The sequence below is a fragment of the Varanus komodoensis genome, unplaced genomic scaffold, assembly GCF_004798865.1.
Source record: "Varanus komodoensis strain SLA01 unplaced genomic scaffold, ASM479886v1 scaffold56, whole genome shotgun sequence".
NCBI classification, from domain to species: domain Eukaryota; kingdom Metazoa; phylum Chordata; class Lepidosauria; order Squamata; family Varanidae; genus Varanus; species Varanus komodoensis.
Window position 1 is genome coordinate 4630493 of NW_025336169.1, and position 21140 is coordinate 4651632.

General features: G+C 47.3%; 2 protein-coding genes across 2 annotated transcripts; one reads left to right on the forward strand and one right to left on the reverse strand.

Annotated features, from left to right (window-relative positions):
• Window positions 1–301: 301 nt before the first annotated feature.
• SF3A1 (splicing factor 3a subunit 1) lies at window positions 302–16971 on the reverse strand. Its single transcript, XM_044448934.1, has 17 exons — window positions 16831–16971; window positions 14040–14152; window positions 13647–13851; window positions 13251–13508; window positions 12244–12318; window positions 10389–10539; window positions 9518–9711; window positions 8318–8435; window positions 8025–8210; window positions 6933–7054; window positions 6497–6739; window positions 6178–6388; window positions 4911–4940; window positions 2936–3090; window positions 2566–2667; window positions 1657–1728; window positions 302–1334 (listed from the first exon to the last, which is right to left on the reverse strand). Exons 1-17 carry the CDS (start codon window positions 16891–16893, stop codon window positions 1233–1235), a joined length of 2400 nt encoding a protein of 799 aa, XP_044304869.1. The 5' UTR covers window positions 16894–16971; the 3' UTR covers window positions 302–1232.
• A 2665-nt stretch (window positions 16972–19636) lies between these two features.
• Window positions 19637–20602, forward strand: LOC123032801 (coiled-coil domain-containing protein 157-like). Its single transcript, XM_044448940.1, has 2 exons — window positions 19637–19697; window positions 20291–20602. The coding sequence occupies exon 2, from the start codon at window positions 20351–20353 to the stop codon at window positions 20600–20602; it is 252 nt and encodes an 83-aa protein (XP_044304875.1). The 5' UTR covers window positions 19637–19697; window positions 20291–20350.
• The last annotated feature ends 538 nt before the right edge of the window (window positions 20603–21140 follow it).

Sequence of the window (21140 nt, forward strand, 5' to 3'; positions counted from 1 at the left end):
CTCTCTAATTTTCAACATTGCAAGGTCTACCTTGGAAAACTGCACCCATGTATTCACAAGCAAGAGTTCAATATGGAAGATGCAGGGTTAAAGAACTGCCTCTGGCCATCTGGGCACCTCCACTCAGGAGGCTCACTCCCAGGTAAGGCCCAAGACTGCAGCCTTCATCTACTGTCCTCTTCAGGAATTCATCCATCTTTTGTCTACATGTGAAACATTCTTTGGATTGAAAGACTTCAAGTGACAGGCAAATGTTGATTTCAAGTTATTTCAATATTCTGAAATATAACTGAACATGCTACACTTTTCACATTTGCATTTATTTGATCAGTCATCAAAAATGGGAAAGCCAGGCAAGAAGGTCACATTTCTTCTGAAAAGGAAGACAAGCTTCTGAGGATCTTAGCTGATGACATTCAGCCTGATCTGAAGAATGAAGGTCACAAGCTAAGAAACAGGACTGCTTTTCCCACAATGAGCATGGCCTCGGTACGCTGCAGCTGGCTCTTTTTGAAACACAGGAGTCATAAAAGCCGTATGCAAGGCAGCATGATGGACAGCTGCTCCAAAGGAAGCCTGCTGTGTGTGGGGAGAAACTGAAAATTCAATAGCGGCGCCTGAATCCTGACCACAGATAGGTGTTTTTGTTTTCCTTCACTATGCTCTGGAGCACTGCTCATCCCAGTCAGAAGGCCGATAATTAACTGCCTCACCTAGAAATGCCTCCCCTTTCCCTCTTTACAGCCAGGCCACCCTCAAACAATCAGTTACCAAACAGAGGTTAGCTTATGAACTTCATGTGGAAAAAAATCATAAACAGGTTTATTAGACTAGTTATTTCTAACAAGAGAGTTCACTGAAATGTTCCAACCAACAGGTAAAATTCTTTGTATGCTAGCAAGCTTCTCTGAAAGTTGAAACATGACTCAGTTAGATCTTCGCTAGGCAAACCGCTACTACAGGAAATTAAACAGAGGACCACTGAAAGGAATGCTAGCAAAGAGACAGTGCTCGTGGCATTGCGAATATAACAGGAGATGCTAAAATCAAAACACAGTCGGTTCAAAAATCCCACAGCCACTGCAGGAGCAGAAGTAACTTGATCCAGCCTTCAAGACCACCAGGTAGAAGTAGGGGCCGAAAACGCAGCCCCAGGGGGAACGCCATGCATACACTGCCCAGGAGCCGTTGGCCTTGCGTCACTGTGGAGGAAGGCTGCTGGCTGAAGGCTCCTACTTCTTCCGGCCTCCTCTTTCTTTGAGTGCTAAGTGGATCACAGACCCACTGGTCATGTTGTAGTATGCCAAGGAGTTGGAATCCTTGATGAAGATGCCCTGCAACACAGTGACAGGCTATCAGTGCTACCCACTGCACCGCTAACTTCGCAAGGGAAAGGATGCACCCCACAGCACAAACCACTCTGCTCCAAAACACCCACAGGTCCTCCACTTTAACACCCAAGGGAGGAAGCTGGTCAAGAAATTGCTAGGAAACTTGGGCAAGCTAAGCAAACGGGTACAGTCCAGGGCCGGATCTTAGCCCCCGAGAGCGAAGTAATGGAAAGCGAGGTGTGGGAGGAGGAGCTGAGGGATCGTCCCACAAGGGCCCTGCAGCACCTAAGCAAATGGAACGGCAATACCCCGAGCTCAAACTCACCTCGTACTGGAGCTTCTGCTTTCCTGCCGGCATTCCGGTGGCCTCGTGGATTTTCACCTTTATAACAGAGACCTAGGAATCACAGGAAAAATGCACTTTCAGCAAAAGAGTCAGTATGCCAGGGACCTGAGTGGCCTCATGTGGGAGAAACAGTGCCCGGCGGATGGTAAGGGGGGGAATCGCCTTCCCCAGTTTGGTGCCCTCCAGGTGAGTCATGCTACAACTCTCAGCCTCTTCTAGGCCATTTTAAAACAATGGCCCATTAAGCAAACTTCATGCAAGCAAATTTTGAGGAATTCAATTGATCCTGGGGATTCCATTGCATATTAGATCTACTATCAGAATACCGTTAGGAGAAAAAAGAAAGACAAATAATTCCATTTCTGCTTTTCCTGTGTGAGGGAAAAAAATCCTCAGCCCAAGCAAGAGAACAAATGGTACTTTCTCAAATGAAAGGGACATTCCCGAGCAGTGCAAACCACCCTGCAATGCTTATAACCAGTATGCAGAAAAATCCTAGCAAAGAACTAGCAAATGTTGTTTATTAGCACTACAGCAAAGGGTAGGAATTTGGCTTGTGGCCGCCAGGCATTTTACATCAGGGCATGTCAAACCAACACTTCCTTTGCTAGAAAAATACTGAGAGAAAGAGATAAACCGCGCTTTAGCAGTACCTCTTTGTGTGTCATTACACAACTGTATGTAATGTGACACAGGAACATGTGCGCTCCTGCTTTGTTGGCAAATGGTGCCCACTTCATTGCTGTAGCCTGACCTCTCCAGATGAGCAGAAAACAGCAATGCTGGCCCCAGATCTCTGTCTAAAGATCAAAACAGCTCCTGAGAATCTAGAATTTGCCCCCCCCCCCCCCCCCCCGCCGTGGCTTAGGATACGTCTGGGCCACATACCTGGTCAGGGAGCGGGAGGGTGAACACCAGCACCTGGCCATTCAGCTTCCACTCTGTCTTGTCTTGCATGTTGGGAACTTGGACTTTGACTGTGACTGGACCCTAAGGAAATAAGGACAATGGGGGACACACAATGGAAGAAAAGGTAAATCAGAGGACACAACAAAGGCCGAATGCAACAGCAACCCTTTGCTTCCCCCACCCCTCAAACCCCCTTTCTCCGTAAAATCACGTATTCTAATTGCACGTGGGGAGCATCAGAGCGAGCCTGCACCTGACTGCAAAGGCACCATGAATAGCACCAGCCCCCGTGAAATGGAAAGACCACACAGAAGGCAACCCTGGGCATTTCTGGCTGGTAATGGTGCACCTTGTTTCTGCGCAAGAACTCCTCCTCTGGTATGAGGCTGTCTTCGGACTTGAGTTTCTTAGAGGCCGGCTCGTCATCCATGGGGGGTGGAGGGTGAACCGGAGGCAGAGGTGCCGGAGCGCTGACTGGAGCTACAGGGGGTGCTGGAACAAAGGCTGAAGCCGTGGAAAATATTAAGTCTTGGGAACAGGAAGGCCAGACCCTAAAGCAGCAGGTGTCAAGTGTAGGAACAGCTCAGTGGCGCACCAGCACCATTTCTGCTTGAAAGCTGTTTTGCATAACCTGTGAGGGCATCCCAATTGAGTGCAACCATGGCATTGCTCACTGTGAGTTCACAGAGGTTGGAGCAGCTAAGAGGGCTGGGAATTCCCTTCGCCCCAAGGATTATGCCTGAATGAGGGCAGCCTGAAGGAGCGGTGAACAAAAGTGGCAGACAAAGTGAACCAGTGTCATTTACTGGAAGGAGTTGGCTCCTATCAGGAGGATACAGCTTTGCATTCCTGCCCAGTCACATTATTACCCCTGCCAGGTGGCTGCTGTGAGGAGAAAGCGAGGAACACCTACTCGGTCTTTTAGCAGAATTTAAATGTGAAGGGGAAAAATAAAGAACAGTGCAAAGAAAGGAGCTGCTTTGTACAAGCAACCAGAGTAATTCCTCCGGAGGGACTAATGACCATGATGGCCTCCGGGTGGTGGCAGCTACCGAGCCCTAAAGGCAGTTCCTGGCCACAGGTCCCAGTGAGGTGGGTTCCAGCTCTTTTCAGAAGGAGCTACATTTGACACCCCTGCCATTAAGGAAAGAAAGACACAAGAAAGGGGAAGTTATCAGTTGTAACTCCAAGGCAAAAAGCTGTGTTAAAATGAGATTAGTTATGCTAAAAGCTCAGGAAAGTTGCATTCCTTTCCTGTCCAAGCATTGCAGAAGCCAGGATATCGTGCCTGCTCGAAGTCTAAGCTTTGATGCTTCAAATGAAGAGTTTGGGCATGTGGGAACCACTGCTTTGTAGCAATAAAACAAAGGTTAAATACACGGGGAGACGGATGTGTATGAACTGCTATCCTGGATTATACAGATGAGCCCTCCTTGGTTTCTCCTCAGCTCTGCAGTCACCTCGAGGAAGGGCTGGTGCTATTCTTGTGCTTGTGATGTACACACACACACACTGCCAGGATGCCTCTATTTCTTTATGGGTCCTCATTCTACAGGTGCATGTGGAGCGGCAGCCAATCCCGAGTCCCTGACAACTGTACTTGTATTCAGACATGCTTTTCATTCACACATTATGTTTTTAAGTATGCATCTAAGCATGTAGCATATGCATCTCCTCACACTTTATATTGCCTGGGTTTCAAATGCTTGGTTTGAAAATCGTGTAGGTTATTGGTCCCCCTTTTTTCATCAACTCCACTGGACATTTTTGGCTTGGAATTACTGGGGGGAGGTGAGTATTTAGAAGAAAGAGCATTACAAGACTCTTAAGACAAAAGCGCCAGCATGTGACAGCCAGGGATCTGAACCAACTCAGGAGTGATCTTGAGCTCTTTGCCTGAATCGTGGAAAGTAGAGTCACCTCCACACACGCAGCTGCTGGACCTTGCTGGCTAGGTAAGCTGGGCTTACAGGTGCGTCACAACGACCACAGTGTTGCAATGCAGCTGAAAAGCAAGGAAAGGCATGTGGCTCTTACAGCATTTCTTATTTCTGGGCTGCGCTTCTCTGACAACCGGGGCTGTATCTGAACACTGGCACTCAAGCTAGCATGCAGCCACGAAGTCTCTGAAGAGCGGCGACAGTCAAGCCAGGAAGTCTACAAGGTCAGAGTTATTTACAAACAGACAAACACCACAGCCAGGATCCTCCTGACACCACTCTGGACAGACAAGAGAAGTGAATGCATGCAAATCAGAGCTGGACTTGAAGGTTAGTGATTAGCCAAGTTTACCTCCAAGGTCACAACGACACTTAAAAAGTTACCTGGACTGCTGACTGGTCCCTGTCTGTATCCTATATTGTGACAATTAAATGAAATTAGTCAATGGCTTTGCTCAACTGCAACCTATGATAATCAAGTAACACCTGTTCAGAGGTCACGTTTAAAAGTCAAATTATATGAAGATAGCACATGGGTCCCAGGCCATTAATCTGTCCTACATAATGCCTGGGTACATACTATAATGCTGGCAAACATAGCATAACTTAATGCTTAAAACACGAGCTGTCACAACACCTGACTGATTTAATTGAGGTCAAATGCGGAGACAGCACCTGTTTGTCCATACCTATTTTACATGAATGCATTTGTGGTATAAACACGAGAAACCCCCCCTTACAATTCAAGTTTTCTGTGTGAACCAGAAAGCCAGCACTACTGCAAGAATGAACATCTGGTACTCGTCTCTTCAGGGTCAACCAAAAATCCTGAAGAACTATCACATAATGCAAGACCTCTTCTGGTTGAGTCTATGCTCCCCCTCTGGACCAGGATAATCAGTTACTTCAGGAGGAAGGCTACTGAACCAGAAGAAAATTGAACCAGTCTTCCTGAAGCCTCTGAGGAAAAAGGACTGTGCGGGAGAGGGCCAGGGAAGGCAATGGCTTGATTATACAAAGTTAACCTTCTGTGTAGGAGTGGGAACAAGGAGGCAACCCAGCGGGTGAACTGGATGAAGAGGAAATGGCAAGTTTACTGGGAGAGCTGGGGGTAGGGATGACAACTGAACAGAAAGAAGTAGGAAGAGTTCTGCCACTAGGCACTGTGTCTTTCCTATTTTTCCTAGGATCTGAACCTTTGGGGCAAATGAGACGCATGTATGAATGCTGTTACATGCCCAAACCTCAGGCTAGAGCAACTGCAGATCTAAAAAAGATGGAACAGTAGGTGGCCACAAAGGACAGCCGGGGCAGAACTAGGGGCCATTATAGCATTGTATCCCAACCAGTGGCATCGCTAATCGATACAACTGGCAGCACCCACTCAGCAAACACAAGGATGAAACTTCAGGTGAAGCCAAACAGGATTCATGCGATGGAATCTAAGGGCCTAATTGCACTGAAGAAATTACTTTTCTGTGTGAAGATTCCTGATGGTTTGCACATAAAATGTAACATCTCTTCATTCTGAATAGGGCAGTCAGGACTGGCCAACGAAAATGAACCACTGACAAGACCACGAGCACTTCTGGAGGGCTGCTGGTCTCCCAAGAACTATGGCAAGGCGGAAGAGACCGGATGCGACACTGACCTGTCGGCACGATCATGGGAGGGGGCCGTGGAGCCATAATGGGTGGGGCTGAGGGTGGCATTGGCACCACACTGATCCGAGGGGCGTGTATAATGGGCGGCATGGGAGCGGCAATGACGGAGCCTGGCGGCAGACGAACCACGGAAGTCATGGGGGGACGAGGCATGACTGGGACAGCGCTGACGACGGTTGTGCGCACAGGAGGTGGCATCTGGAAGGCAGAGCGTTTGCAGAGTTAAGAGCAACATACGCCTCTGGGGCAGGAGCAAATGACATTTCCGAAGAAGCGGGAGAATTTCATGGAAAGAGCCGCGCTTACCGAGGGAGGACGGGGCACAGATGCAATCGGTGGTGCGCTTGTTGGGATGTTTGGGGCTGAGGAAGGAGGCGGCGGCTGGGGAATCTCATTGGGTTTACTTGGACCAATCTTCTCCTTTGTGTCGTCCTCTGGCACCAGCCCCTTGGCCTTATGGATTGCCTCAATCTGTTCTTGCAGGGTAATGTTGGCCTGAGCTGCCTGCTGCGTTCGGGCCATGCTGCCGGAGTGGCCATCCCAGGTCACCTAATCGAACAGAAAACAGACAATCTGAGTGCCTTGTCTATAGCAAGGACCACAAACTCAGAGAAGGCTACCATCCCTTAACATTGGCAACAGCACAAGTGTATTCATTTCATTCATTCAATTCTGTACTGCCCAACGGCTGAGGCTCTGAGCTTTTTACAGATAAGCTAGTTCAGTTTGGCTCTGACCATACCTTTTCTTCTGGCTTCTGGATCTCCTCTTCCCCAATCTTTTTCCCAATGGCTGTCTCTTCCACACCAAAAATATCAGTACGGCGCTCAGCCAGTTGCTTCAAGCTGCTTTCAATATCCAAGCCTAAACAGGCACAAACAGAATGGAAAAAAGCAATTTACCAGGTTTTAGCCTTAAAAATGGATTGCCATTCAAATGTCCAAACCATATATAACCACACTAAAATGGAGACATGAAAAAGCCGAACACTTTGCGTTCATCTCTTGGCCAGGCCCAGTTTGGCATTTCCAGGAACTTCTGCTACACTTGTATACCCAGTTTTGCCGCCAGAGAGCTCAGAGCAACTTGTCTGGTGCCCAGGTGGTCTCTCATCCAGGGCAGCGAACAGAGCAGCGAACTTCAGCAACAGAACTGTGCCCTGTACCCTTGGACCACTTTCTGGGCTTCATGTCACCAAGCACATTTTCTGAACTTACTAGTGATGACTTATTTGATGGGCGGTGCGTGTTTGCCAAATCTGCCCACCTGCTCAACTTTACTGATGGCAGCCGCCTGTCTTTGCAAGTATTGCTGGCAGCAGCACATGCAGCAGCCTTCCTTCAACATCACCCTGCTGGTTTCAGAAGACTTCTTCTTTGCCTCCAGCATGCGAGGCTGTCTCTTTTCACACAGACTGTGAATTTTATGATGTTTAGACTACAGGTTCTGAATTCTCACCCTATTGGTATTTTAGGCTAGTTTTTAGTCCTGGAGTGCTACTTAGTTGCTTTCATTGCTTTCTTATTCCTGGATTTACCTTTGTCAGATACTCTGAATGTCTCCATTTGGAGAAGAAAATATACATTATAAATACAGGCCCATGAAATGCAACACAGCACACAGCTGTCCTCCCAAACTCACGTGAAACAAAGTATAGGTCTATCTATTTCACAGGTAAGGAATCTATCTCTAGCAACTTAAGAACAGCACTTTAAAAGCAATCAAAGTGTCCACCTTCATTAATTCCATCAAATATTAAATATATAAGGAGATCAAAGAGAGCAGAGGAAGAGATTGTGCCAATAACCACCACTAAGAGCCTCACTGGACTGACCTGGGGCATAAACTTCATCATCGGTCTGCTTCTCCCGGAGAGAGCGATCCCTTTGCTCCAGCCAGCGGGGATCCAGAAGCCCAATTCGCATGTGCTCTTGCATTTTGCTGGCAGGAATTTTCTCCCCGGTGATGGGGGAGACAAGGTATTCATCAGGGGCTGGGGTTGGTGGCAAAGGCTTAGAAGCTGGGGAAGAAGTCACATGGTTAGAAATGCTTTATCTGGCCACAGGACATCTAATGTAAGTATGTCCAAGTAAAAAACACACCATCTGTTGGTAGCCCCAAGCTTACCTTTAGGATCGTAATCTTTCCTGACAATGACTTGATCTGGAGTAGGAGGAAGAGGGGGTGGCATCGGAGTTTCTGGAGGGGGTGGAACTTTCTGGCTCTCATCTTCTTCATCAGAGCCCTTCAATTTGAAAAGTGAAAGATCGTCAAGTTGGGGGTGTTCACGCCAGCTTAGAATCACTGATGTTGATTCTATGCTGCAACTGATAGTGAGCCAAGTTTCGGACCATCAGTCAATTGCTGCGCTTTCTCCTTGGGTTACTGCCGCTCTAGTCCCAACTACACTTACATAATGCTACAGCACTCCTATTTGACACACGGGGCCTTGATGGACAAGCAAGCAGCACATGCTGATGCAGGCATTACCCTTCCCGTTTCTTCATGCTTAAGGGACTGGAAGGAACTTCTGCCAACCCCAGCTAAAATCACAGATCGTAAACACGGCCTGGTGAGGTTTTCCCATGACCAGCATCAGCTTGCTCATAGCAGCAAGCCTCGCTTAAGGCAATGGAAGGGACACATGCACTCCCTTGGTCCCAAGACTGAAGAAAATGCAGCTAGTGTACCAATCCCAAACCCAAGCCAGGCTAAAGTGCTTTGTGCAAGGAGAAACATGAGCTTCCTTCTGGGGAAGGCTGGTGGAAAGGACTGGCCTTGGGCTCAGAGATCACCCAACTGCTTTCTGGGGGGTCAGAAGAGAACAGCACCACACACATCCCGAACACTCAGGCAAGTTTAGCAGCACAATACTGAGGGGAAGGCAGAGGGGCTTCTTCCTCTTTAGTTCTTGATTCAACCTGCTTGGTAAGAAACATATCTGGCTTAAGCAGGACTACTAATTTCTTGTGAAAGGTTGAATCCTGACCAATGTGGCTAACTAACTGAAATACAGATGTGTGGCATGGATGTAGGCTAAATGCAGAGGGATCTGAGCAAACAGGTTTTCAGCTTTTTCAGCCCCTTTGAATGTGTGGGCAAACTGCAAGATGCTCCAAGAAGTTTCTGGGCCTTCTCCGCACAGCAATCTTCTTGGAATTATCCCATAGACTTGACCTTCCGGACCAGAAGCACAGGGAGGTCCAAGGACACTAGTCAAGAAGCCTAAGAACCAGGTGCTTACCAAAATTATTGTGCTGAATAAAAAGAGAGAATAAACTTCAAGCTTTGCCACAGATGGAACTTTCACTCAAGCTAACTACTCACTTCATCCATGTCCTGCACTTGGGTATCCTGGTCTAACTGTGATGGGGCCTCCTCCGTCTTTTCTTGCTTCTCATCTTCATCGTCTGACTCCACCTCCATTTCTACTTCTTCACTTTCACCAAACTTCTCATAGCGCTCCTGGATCAGAATTCGAGCTCCCAGCTCCTCCGGGGTGGTTGGAGGAGGAAAGTTCCCTACAGCAGAGCAGAAAAAAGATCAGCTCCAGCATCATCACAGAACAGAGCTGGCTGCCACTGTAGCCTGTGGCACTGCACAGCTTCTTCAGACCAAATACTTTGTTAAAGGTCAGTGACTGGAAAATGTCTATTTAGTCTTATCTTATGAGCATCACAGGGTTTAAAACTAGGGGTTGGATCCAGGACCTGCCTTAAGCAAGAGAAAGGGCTCTGCCTGCAGAAGCTCCTTCTGCATGGTTGGGGGGATCCTCCCTTCTCACATCCACCACAAACAACCTCATTTCAGAGGGTCTCCTGAATCCTTCTGTAGTGCTTGCCGGAAGCTGGAGGAGCTGTGACAGGAAGGAGGACTCAGGGGAGTTCACTTCTGTCAGCAGAGCTGATCAGCAAGAACTGGACCTGATCTGACATCTTGCTTGCAAGCCACCCACTTCCTTTTCTTTGCATCTATTTCTGAAGAAAACTAGGGACTTGGCTGCAGCAGAATTCACACTGCACACCCACCTGTTCAAAAGCTAGATGAAACCGAGAGCTATGGGCTGCTGCTTTTGAGGATAATAGACTAACTGTTCTATCCTTTGGGTAATCGTGGAGGTTTTCCCATCCAATATACACACAATATTTTGATTTTGCATTGATCAAGTCATACGTTTAAACAGCGTAATTAAATCAACCTTGCTCAGAGGGCTGGAAGTCCACTGTTTCCACCACCACAAAATCATGCCAATCAATCTGGGCATAAGCAACACGCTCTCGCTCCTTTTCCTCTTCTTCCTTCTTCCGCTCTCGCTCCTGAAATTTGGCCCACTCCACTCTGTAGCAGGCCTGCACGATGCATCAAGCAGTTATAAAACAAGACCATATTTGTTCTTTAAGTCATAGTGTAATTTGACACTAGTGAGACAATTAAACATTTCAGCTTCTCACAGGAAATAGATTGGAAGAGTATGGCACACCTCTAGCATGCCTGCACTTTGAGTTAATTACCTGGAATTTAATAATTGGTCTGACATCTGTACATTTCTATTGTATGTTAGAAATGTCAAGATCAAGAATTCTTGGAGGCTTGGTTAAATCAAATCAATAGCCCCAAAGTATCATTTCCTATTCCAGTTTCCATAAGAATGTCTTGACAACTTTTAATCTTGATTTCCCAAGGCAAAGATCTGTAGCCGGATACTAAACCACTTCCAGGCAACAGCAGAGGAAATGGGAACAATTCACTCAGGAAGGACCTTGAACAGGTCTGGCAAGTGCATCTTTTTGTTTTAATCTAAAAAGGGGTAAATGGAGACTCCTCAGGGCTCATGCTGGACGTTGGAAGCACTCAAATGCAAGAGACCTGCTGCCCAGGGAGCTCTGAAGCCCCTCATAAAGTCTTAAGGGGCCCCAGTCCTTCTACAGGCACAGGAGAAGCAGGGGGGCAGCTAAGAAAGCAAAAGACTAAAAAGAAAAAAAGCTTTTGCCTGGAGATGTGAGAGACTTCAAATATCTAAACAGTCATTACCTCACATAAATATTTATGAGAACGCTTAGTCCAAAGACAGAGCCTGTGCATTATACAGAGATGGTCCCAGGTGGAGTCCCAGGCATATTACTTAAAAGAGTTCTAGCAGCAGGGCTGAGGAAGACCTCGGAGTAAGCAATCCTTGGCTAGCTCTCGGGGGCTACCACACAGAAGACAGAGCTACTACTTGCTGGGGGCAGGACTGGAACCGAGGCCAGATATTGCAAGCAAGCAGATTTCTGCAAAGCATCAGCACAAACTTCCTAACAGAGCTGGTCAGCAGTGGAATGGGTTGCTTCAGGAGCTGGCAGATATTGAAGCTGAGGCTGAGGCACCCTAAGCTAGCAATACTGCAGCCACGTCCTGCGCCTCAGATTGTGCACTGAGCAAAGTGGGGGCCCGTTTGGCCACCAAGGTGATCCCTTCCAGCTCAGCAACTCTATGACTGTTTTGAGTGCCTCCAAAACTCAGCTTGACAGGGAGGACACAGGGCCAGTAGCAGCCACAGGTGGGCTGCAAAAGCCAGCTCAAATCTGTGAATCTTTTTATTTTCCCAATGTTTTAAGACCTGGCTGTTTTAATTGGGATTTTATTATTAGTTGAATTTTTAGGACGCTGTGTTTTAATTTTTTTTACATTTTGTATTGTTAAAGTGTTCCGAGACTTCAGTAATGGGACGGTCTAGAAAAGTTTTAAACAAACAAACAAACAAACAAAATCTCGGTTCAGAGTTTGACAATTAAAGTATTCTTTGAAAATGATGAATTATCAAATAACAGATACAAAAAAAATACAACCATGTAACTGATGGAATATTTTGAGGCTGCAACACAACACACACCTGCCTGGAAGTGAGTGCTGTGAACCCAGTGGGCCTTACTTCTAAACAGATACACAGACTGGCACTGTTTGCACCTTCTGGTGTTAGATTTGTAAGCCACTACTATGAGACAAAAGCTCATGAGGGGATAATGGAGAGCTCAAAATCCTAGCAAAAATTATTATAATATATCCATAGTTACCTGATCCAAGACTTCTTTGGGATTTTCTGCCTCCTTCTTTAGTTTGATAATTAAGCCCTTTGGTGGAATCAAGATCTGAAGAACAGATTTTTCAAGGCATCACTGAGGAATCAGTTCTAAGTAGCATTTTCTTCATATTTCTATAGAAGCTATTAGAAGCTATTCCCATGAGCTGTATGTATTCCATGCTTTAAAACACTTCTTCACCCAGCACTGTGCCAAGAAAATCATGCAGCTTGTAAAAACTATGCAAATTGATCAAGTGTCCTTTACATCGATTATTTTGTAAAATTTATGCTGATTTTGCAAGGCACAGAAACAAGCAATGAAATAAGCAAGGCACTGGAGCTGCAAACTGGGCACCTTGTTCGGCCATCCTGTGAGGTTCAGCAGGCAATATCTATTCATAGCCGTAAGGGCTGGAAACCTCGTTTTGTAAATGAAAGCCAATATGGTCATACTGCATTTTCTGCGCAAAGAACAAAAGCACTGTTTGTAACTGGAAACTGTGCTGAGTATAGTACCCATGTACAGACGGCAACCATTTATCACAAATGACAATGGATAGCAGTTCCAGTTTGCAAGGATGGGTCCTATCAGGCAGGCATGCAATCACACTTCTACTAACCCTGAATGGAAGTAGAATTATTTTGCTACCATCTCAACTATTGTCTATATCCCATGAGTGGAGAACTTGGGGCCTTCCAGATGTTGTTGGACTCTGAATCCCATCAGCTTCAGATGGCTTGGCCAATGTTCGGAGATTACAGGAGCTGTAGTCTAATAACATGTGAGAACCAAAGCCTCCACTCTCCACTATACATTAAGGCACAGATTTTTATTTTGGTGAAAAAATGGGCCATCAGAGCAAAAGCATTTTCAAGTCTGGAATGTGCATACTTTCCCCTCAACATCCCTCCAAGCATCTCTTTTTAACCCATGGGCACGAAGGGGCTCCCCAAAGCCTATAACTTGCCTTACTGTAAAGCAAAACACTCAGGCAGTACCTTAGTGTACTGTTCCACTAGCTTGGTGAAGTAGTTGAAGAGGCTGTGCTGAGGGCGCAGGAAGTCAAACTGGTAGTTCCGCTGCTCTTTCTGCATCAGCTGGGTGAGGAACTGCCTGCCATTGCGAGCAACAAACTGGGCCGTCAGTTTAACCACATCCAAGTCAAAGGCAGAGATGGAGGGAGGGTCTGCAATGAACTCAAACTCCGGAGGGGGCTCCTTGGGAACAACCGTTTCCTGGATCACCTGTGCCTGTACCTAGAGAAGGAACAGACAGTCACGCTCTGCTTGATGTCTTGCAGCACTAGCCTTTCTCTGGTTCCTGCAGGCAGAGGAAGGCTCAGCTGAAAACAAGAAGATGATGACAACCACACAGGGGAGAGACGGACTGTTTACCTTTTGCGGAAGCTGCTGCTGTGCGCTCTGCTGTGCCTGCATGACTTTAGGAATGGCAGCCGAAGGCTCCTGGGCCTTCCCTTCCTTGAACTCATTGACTTTGTGTCGGTAGTAGGCATGGTAAGGATCATTGGGGTTCAAGAAGTTGAATTTGGGGTTATTTATCTCATTCTGACGGATACGAGCTTCAAATTCAGGACCGTTTCTGGAAAGTTATACAACACTCATCAGCACCACAGCAAATCAAGCAATTCCTGAAAAACCATTAAAGACTTGCATTGCCTGTGTCCCTTTAACGCATTTGACCAGCTGTACATTCTGAAGTTGCTAGGATCAACCTCCAGCTCTGCAAGAGCAAGATAATCCTGGAACCCAGTCTCCAGTTTCTCTCACCTGGCCACAAAGCTGGCTGTCTTATCCACAATATTCCTAACCTCTGGTGGGGGGTATATAATTCCCACAACAGGCTTGGCTGGTGTTGTTTCTTCTTTTGGTTCATCTTCTGGCTGCAATGAGAATTAACACAGCAAGACATGAAAGTGCATACCAAAGGCCTTTGAAAATCAATTTGGAGGCTAATAAACATGCATGGATCCTCAACAGTGCAAACACTCTGTTCTGTTGGGAGAGAGATGGTATAACATGGCAACTTACAGACTACTACAAATCCGAATCTCTCCTTCAAAACTCTCCACTGCCTCAGTTTCAATCAGTGGCATGCCTATAATGTGGGAGTAATACTAGTCTCCCATACAAAGCTGTTCAAAAGATTGCAAGATTGCCTTGCCAAGTTCTTTGAACAGTCAAGTGCTTTTTATTACCGCTGCACTTTATAGCAGGGGTGCATAAGCTACAGCCCCCGAGTGGCCTGCCCTTATGCATTCTGCCATTGCCATACCCTCCCCGCTTCCCCTACTCTCCACTCCCTCTCCTTTATACAGACCGCTGCTTCTCTGCTGCCACTACCAACGAGGACTGGCAAGTGAGCATGTGTCCGCGTGGGCAAGGACAGCCCTGATCCATCGCAGCAGGTAGCCTGCTGAGCGAAAGAGGCTGTGCTCCCCAGAATTTCAAGGTTCAAGAATACTGCTTGCCCTTTCACCATACAATGGCAGGAATCGAGTAACGGAAAGCAGGACAAGGATGACACTTCCCACAAAGCTTGGACTTTCAGAGAGGGTGGCCCCTGCCCTCTCCCTCTCCTTACAGTCCAGCTGAAGAGTAGGATTTACTCTGGATCTGTGCTTATCGATCCTCCAACATGATGCTGGGGAAAGCACAGGTGGCATGAACTGATACATACCCATCCCCTTCCAGCTTGGAACAGACTCCCCCTCCCTTGCTTCCCTGCACCAAGCTTAGGGGAGGGGAAAGGAGCAGGGGACTTTTCCCTGACTTCGTGTGCCTCTCTTTGTGAAGGGATTCTGGTGACAACAAATGCTTGGTTGGACCCATAAGCCTGCCAATATTTGTAAACCTATGGCTAATTCTATGTACTTAGTATTTATTTCTATTCAAGGGCCCACAAATTCCGGCTAGCTTTGGTTACAAGAATCCCATTCTACACTTGCCCTCCAGGTTTGAAGCTGGGCAGGGGAGCAGGGATCAACCAAACCGGGCACTGCAGAAGCCCAGAGCAACTGCATGGATGCTTCTCGGGGGAAGAAAGCAGGGGAATGGTTTGCGGATGGTCGAGAAGCATCTGGAGCTCCACAGTAACTCAGGACCAAAACTTTATCAAGTTTCCACCTTCATCTCCAGAAACTAGATAGGAAGGCTGTCAAACAGCAGTGGTCAGATAACACTCACTGAATAAGAAATGGAGCTGCTTATCACAAAATCTCACTCCACTTCAATCCTTATTGCTCAGGTATTCTACAACCTCAGAGAATAACAAGCTAACCTATTATATAGTATCTGAAGCACGCTGAATGTCCTAAAGAACTATAAAAACATTGTTAGTGATCCAACATACATATAGCATGCATGATGCTACATGTATGATAACATCCATATTATGCACACGCAATGACCATGTGACCTTCTTTTATAGTGGAATTTGGCAAAATGGCCATTTGTTTAGATCAGCCTTTTTCAGCCTGCTGCCTTTCAGAGGCATTGAACTACAACTGCTGGGGTTGATGGCAGTTCTGTTCAGCACATCTGGAAGATACCAAGCTGGGTGAGGCTAGCTTAAGTTAAAGACCAGCAACTGGAAGGACCATCCAGCAGATCCAAATATGCAAGTACACACCTTGGAGCAGAGGTGGGAAGCTTGTGACTACACTCTGGTTCATCAGCCCTTACTGTTGGCTATACTGGCTAGGGGCGAGTGAAAGCTGTAAGCCTATTTAAAGTGCCACAAGCTGCCCACCTTTGCACATAAGGGGTACTAGATGCCTCCCCTCCCCTAATCAAGAGGCAAGAGACAGAGGTGAACTAAACCAGGAATGGGATTCCAGTGCCTTCCAGATGTTCTTTCATTTTATTCCTCGTGCATCCATACCCTCCCACAGTTGAAACTCTTTGGGCAGTTTACAGAAATTTAAACCTCACAAATACCTTTTAAAATCGCTCACATACATAAAGAATTCTCATATAACTTAATTTTTTAATCAGCTATGAGAAAAATCTTGATTAAAACCTCATTTTATGCTTCTATATGCCCAAAAGAGGTGCTAGACCCCAACTCCCATCACCCCCAGTCAGAATGGCCAATGGGCAGGGAAGATAAGAATACCAGCTCTGGAAGGCCACGAGTTTCCCACCGTGGACTGACTTCTGTCCCTATAGCCGAGGTGGGCAACTGATGACCAACACACAGCAGCCCTAGCCTCTCCTATCAATCAAGAGGCTTTGGCCTACAACTCCCAGCAGCCTTAGAGGCTCCCTGGCCCATGGTGAAAGAGGATGGGAAATGTAGGCCAAAACATCTGCAGGGCCACAAATAGCCCACTCAAGAGCTCGCCTCCGGCCAAAGCAACTTCCCTTCCATTTCAGCCACGCACCGCGATGCTACAGACTACAACTCCCAACAGACACCGCTCGTCCTGCAAATCCTCTGGGACAGAGAGGCTCCCTCGTCAAGGCCTCAAACGTCAAAGCAGGAGGGGGAGAGGAGATGACCGGAAAATTAGGGCGCGGGAGAGGGGTTCTTTGTTGCAGGAGTACGAAGGAAAAGTACCTGCTTCGCTTCAGGTGGCGCTGGCTGGGCAGGCGCCATCGCCTGCACGGGCCCCGCCGGCATGGTGCCTCTTTCGCTTGGCGTTGACGATCCGCTGCGCCAGACAAAACACGGAGCTCAGCGACAAAATGGCGGCGCCGAAGGGCATGCGCGCGCATACGGAGCGGCTACGCCCCCAGGGGTGGGGCAAACGGAGGAGGCAACCCCAGGAACGCATGCGCGCGCTTCCAGCTAGGCCCGCATTGAGCGCAGCGCGGTCGAGACGCCGGGATGGGCGGTCCGCATATTTTTCCTATAGAGTTCAGTCAAATACAGTCAGAATCCCCGCTATCACTTTCGGGCTCCCAACGATTATTTGTGTGCTTACAAATCGAAACGTTAAAAACAACCAGCAATGACCTGATCAGGTTATCCACTCCTGCGAAGCGATCTTGCTTTCCTGGTGTTTTCCTGGAAGACAGTTAAAGGGACCGCTCGCTGGTATGAAAGTTGGTGTGTTCATTTATGTTTATTAGATTTCTATCCCGTTTTTTCCTTATCGCGAACGCAAAGCGCCTTGCATCATACTCCTCCTGCTCTCAACCTGATCTCCACAACAACGACCCGGTGAGGTAGATTGAGCTGAGAAGCTCTGACTGGCCCCAAGTCTCCCAGTTGGCACCATGGCCAAGCGGGGACCAGAACGCGGATCGTCCGAGTCCTAGACTCGAGCTCTTAACCACTGCACCACGCTGACTCCGTCTGTATATCTAGGATTGCCTCTCCAATGCAAAAAGCTCTGAAGAAGCGGGTGACTCCTATGGCAATGGGGCTCCTTACCCATTGACGCTTTTATCCGGAGTTGCTGAGCTATCCACGGTCCTGAACAACATCTCCAACGTGGGTTCGCCACCATGGATCTGCCTGAGGCGGGCTGTTGCAGGGCTTATTTCGTGTATTCATGCATAGGATCGCACCTTTAATCTGTCTTCAATATAGGATTGTGGCTAATACAATTAATTGAATTTATGAATAATTATGCCTATCTTGCAATCAAGCTAAGCCCTGTCTACACATGCATAGAATTGTGCGTTTACCCTGCAATCTTATGCATGTCTCACCAGCACTAACTCGCATTGAGTTCAGTGCATCTTACTCCCAGGATTGTTCTTTTAACCTTTGCAGTCCGAATCTGGGCAACACTTTCCTAGAGAATAACCAAAATGCCACAACACTTGTTGTGTTCTTCACAATTCTTCACAGTTCTTCACAACTCCCTCTGTCTAGCCTGATAAAGCATTCTGGGGAACTTGAAAGCTTGGCCACCCACTGGTGGCAAATCGATTGGACCAACCCTCCTCCCCGCCTAAATGGAGATTTGGGATTCCCCCCCCCCCAGGAAACAGGTTGGCGAGCCTTGCTTTTTGCTAAGCACTGCAAGACTTTGATGTTATGCGCGTGCAACGGATAACCTTTCCTATTTCTATGGCGATTGATGGGCGGGGCGTAATCCTAGGGGCGGGGCCTAGACAGTGTTCGGGTTGCCACGGCAACGAGGCCTGGAAACCGCGAAGCGCCGGGCGCCGGCAGCGGAGTCTCCAGGGCAGGTGGGTCTGCCCCGCGTCCGCTCTGAGAGGGGGCTCGGCACGTTCCCTGCGGCTGGAACCCGAGCAGCTCGTCCCTGCCTTTGCCAGCGCCCTCCGGGGCTGCCCCTTTCCGAGCCCGGGCCCACTTTCCTCCCCCCTCCCCAGCAGCCCCATTAGTGGAGGCCGCCGTCAATCGGGGCCGGTGCTCGGCGTCCGAGCCTCAAAGTAGCCGCTTCGTAGGCACTGAAGGAAGAGTGCCTCGGAGCATGTGCAGAGTGCTCTCCTCCTCTCCCTTACTGTTGCCTGCCGCCAGCAAGGGCACGAGGGATCCGGTGTGCTGCGGTGGTCAGAGTGCTGAGGAGACCTTCAGGAGGCTCAAGTCCTCATTCGGCCATGATGCTCTCCGGGTGGCACCGGGCAGTCCACGGCCTGCCCCAGGGTGGTTGTCAGGATCAGTGGAGAAAAGGCGGCTCTTGCATGCTGCCTTGGGTTCCTTGCAGGAGGAGGGAACAGGCAGGATATTAATATAATTTAAAAATATTATTATTATTATTATTGCAAGGTAAAACTTAAAACTATAAACTACAACAACAAAGTCAGGCATATTATAAATCTGTAAGTGTACAATAAAATTAAGCTGTTGGCTATTGCAATGCCAACTTGGCATTTTAGTAAAATGATCCCATATACACCATTTCTCCTATGTCCTTTTTCCTGAGAATGAGTTTTTCCTGATGCTGCTGAGTGCTTCCTAGGAAAATATATACAGGACCAGACCGGCTGCTTTTATTACACAGTAGCAATTCGAATATTTTGAGGCAAATGCTGGAGTGCATTTTAAGAGATGAGCTATTAAGGCTGCAATCCTGAACACAATTATTAGGGTGTAAATACGTTGACTATATGTATTTTCAGATAGCCATTAGGAAGCACATCTCAGGTACCTTACAGGCACAGTCCAATGCAAATTCAGATATAGAAAAAAGGCCAACAGCTCCCAGCATGCCCAGCACTTCACATCTTATTTATTTATTTATTTATTTATTTTTATTAAAACATTTCTATGCCGCCCCATTCGCCGAAGCCTCGGGGCGGCTCACAACATAAAATTAAAATACTAGAAATAACAATATAAAATAAGTCTACAGCTTATAGCAGCCTTCCCTCACCTGATTCCCTCCAGGTGCATTCAAATCAAAGAACATGAAATGTGTGATTACAGCCAGAAATCATACGTCAAAGTGAGCTGGGACTGGCTTGGGAGAACATCAGGAGATAATACAAAGTTCCAAAATATTAACTGTGAGTAGTGTAATTCTAGCCCAGTCTTCCCCAACCTGGTGTTTGCCAGATATTGTAGACTTCAGTTTCTATTGGCCCTAGTCACCATAGCTGTAATCCAACACATCTGAGGGGAACCAGGTTGGGGAAGGTTGACTTATGTACATGGTCAAGTGTAATGCTGGCTGCTGAACCTTTTTCAAGTTGGGGTGGGAGGGGGCAAATTCCATTTTGTTGAAGCTTTTTTTCCAGTGGCAGAAAGGGTGGAACAGAAAACAAGCAAATTGTAGTTTAAAGCTCTTTTTAAATGCAGAAAGAGGCAGGTATTTTTGTAAGCTGCCTAGAGAACTTTGGTTGGGCAGTATAAAAATGCAACCCATGCAATTAATCTTCGGGGTTACACAGAGGGCTGGATTTGACCCCCAGAGCTGAGGTTCTGCACTCCTGCTACAGGGATGCCAGTTTATTGGAACCATTGCTTGGCAGCAGACACAGGTCAGGAATCCTCAGTGCTGCAAAGCAGTAGGGCAAAGATATGCTTTTTAGGAACACGTGATGAATGTGTAACTGTTTCTGCACCTGGTGCTTTCTCCTTGCCCCCACCCCCACCCCAGGAACATCTGTCCTAAGACCTGGGTGTGTTGCCAGTTGGGGAATGACATCGGGGTGGCAACATGGTGAGTTTGCTGGTTAATCGCAACTGCATGGAAAGCTTACGGAAGGACATCACTGATCTGCAAGGGACAGTCGTCAGCGTGTTCTCTCAGGCTGGAGCTGTGCGCTATCCTTCCTGGAAGTTTCCTGATAAGGTGTCTTGCGACCTGGACTTAGTGGCCTTGCTGGAGCATTACGACTTTGCAGAGAATGACCCAGAATTCACCCAGCATTCCCATGTGGTTCTCCTGGAACTTGTGATTGACAGGTGAGGGTACACTTTGTTCCTCCATCATCTTCAGAGCTGTTTTTAACCTCTCTAGGACAACAATCTCACCTTCACTTAGAACTGCTTAGAGATTTGATTGAGATTTACAAATAACAAATAAATAATGTAAACAATACACTTACCTGAGAGTAAGTCCCAGTGAACTCATTGGGGCTAACATTTGTTTAAACATACATTGGATTGTGCTGTGGGCTATATTTCTGGGGTCCATTATATTGAGGACTGACTAGGATGAGCATTTAGAAACTTTGGTTACCTCAGGAGGCAAGAGTTGTTACCTGGGCATACCTGTTTGACCCAGCAGTCTTCAGACCCCTGGGTGCAGTTTGGCAGTTGTGTGAGTAGTTTGGAGGGGGCTTGTTATTTCTGGCAAATTGCATGGCCAGTTCTTTATATCAGACCCTGGCCCTCCTTGCTCCACCGGCTCTACCATATTGCTTCATATGGTTTGTTACTCACTGAAATCTGTGCCCAATTTATTGGTCTAACATTTATGAATTATAAATCGTTTATGAATTAAA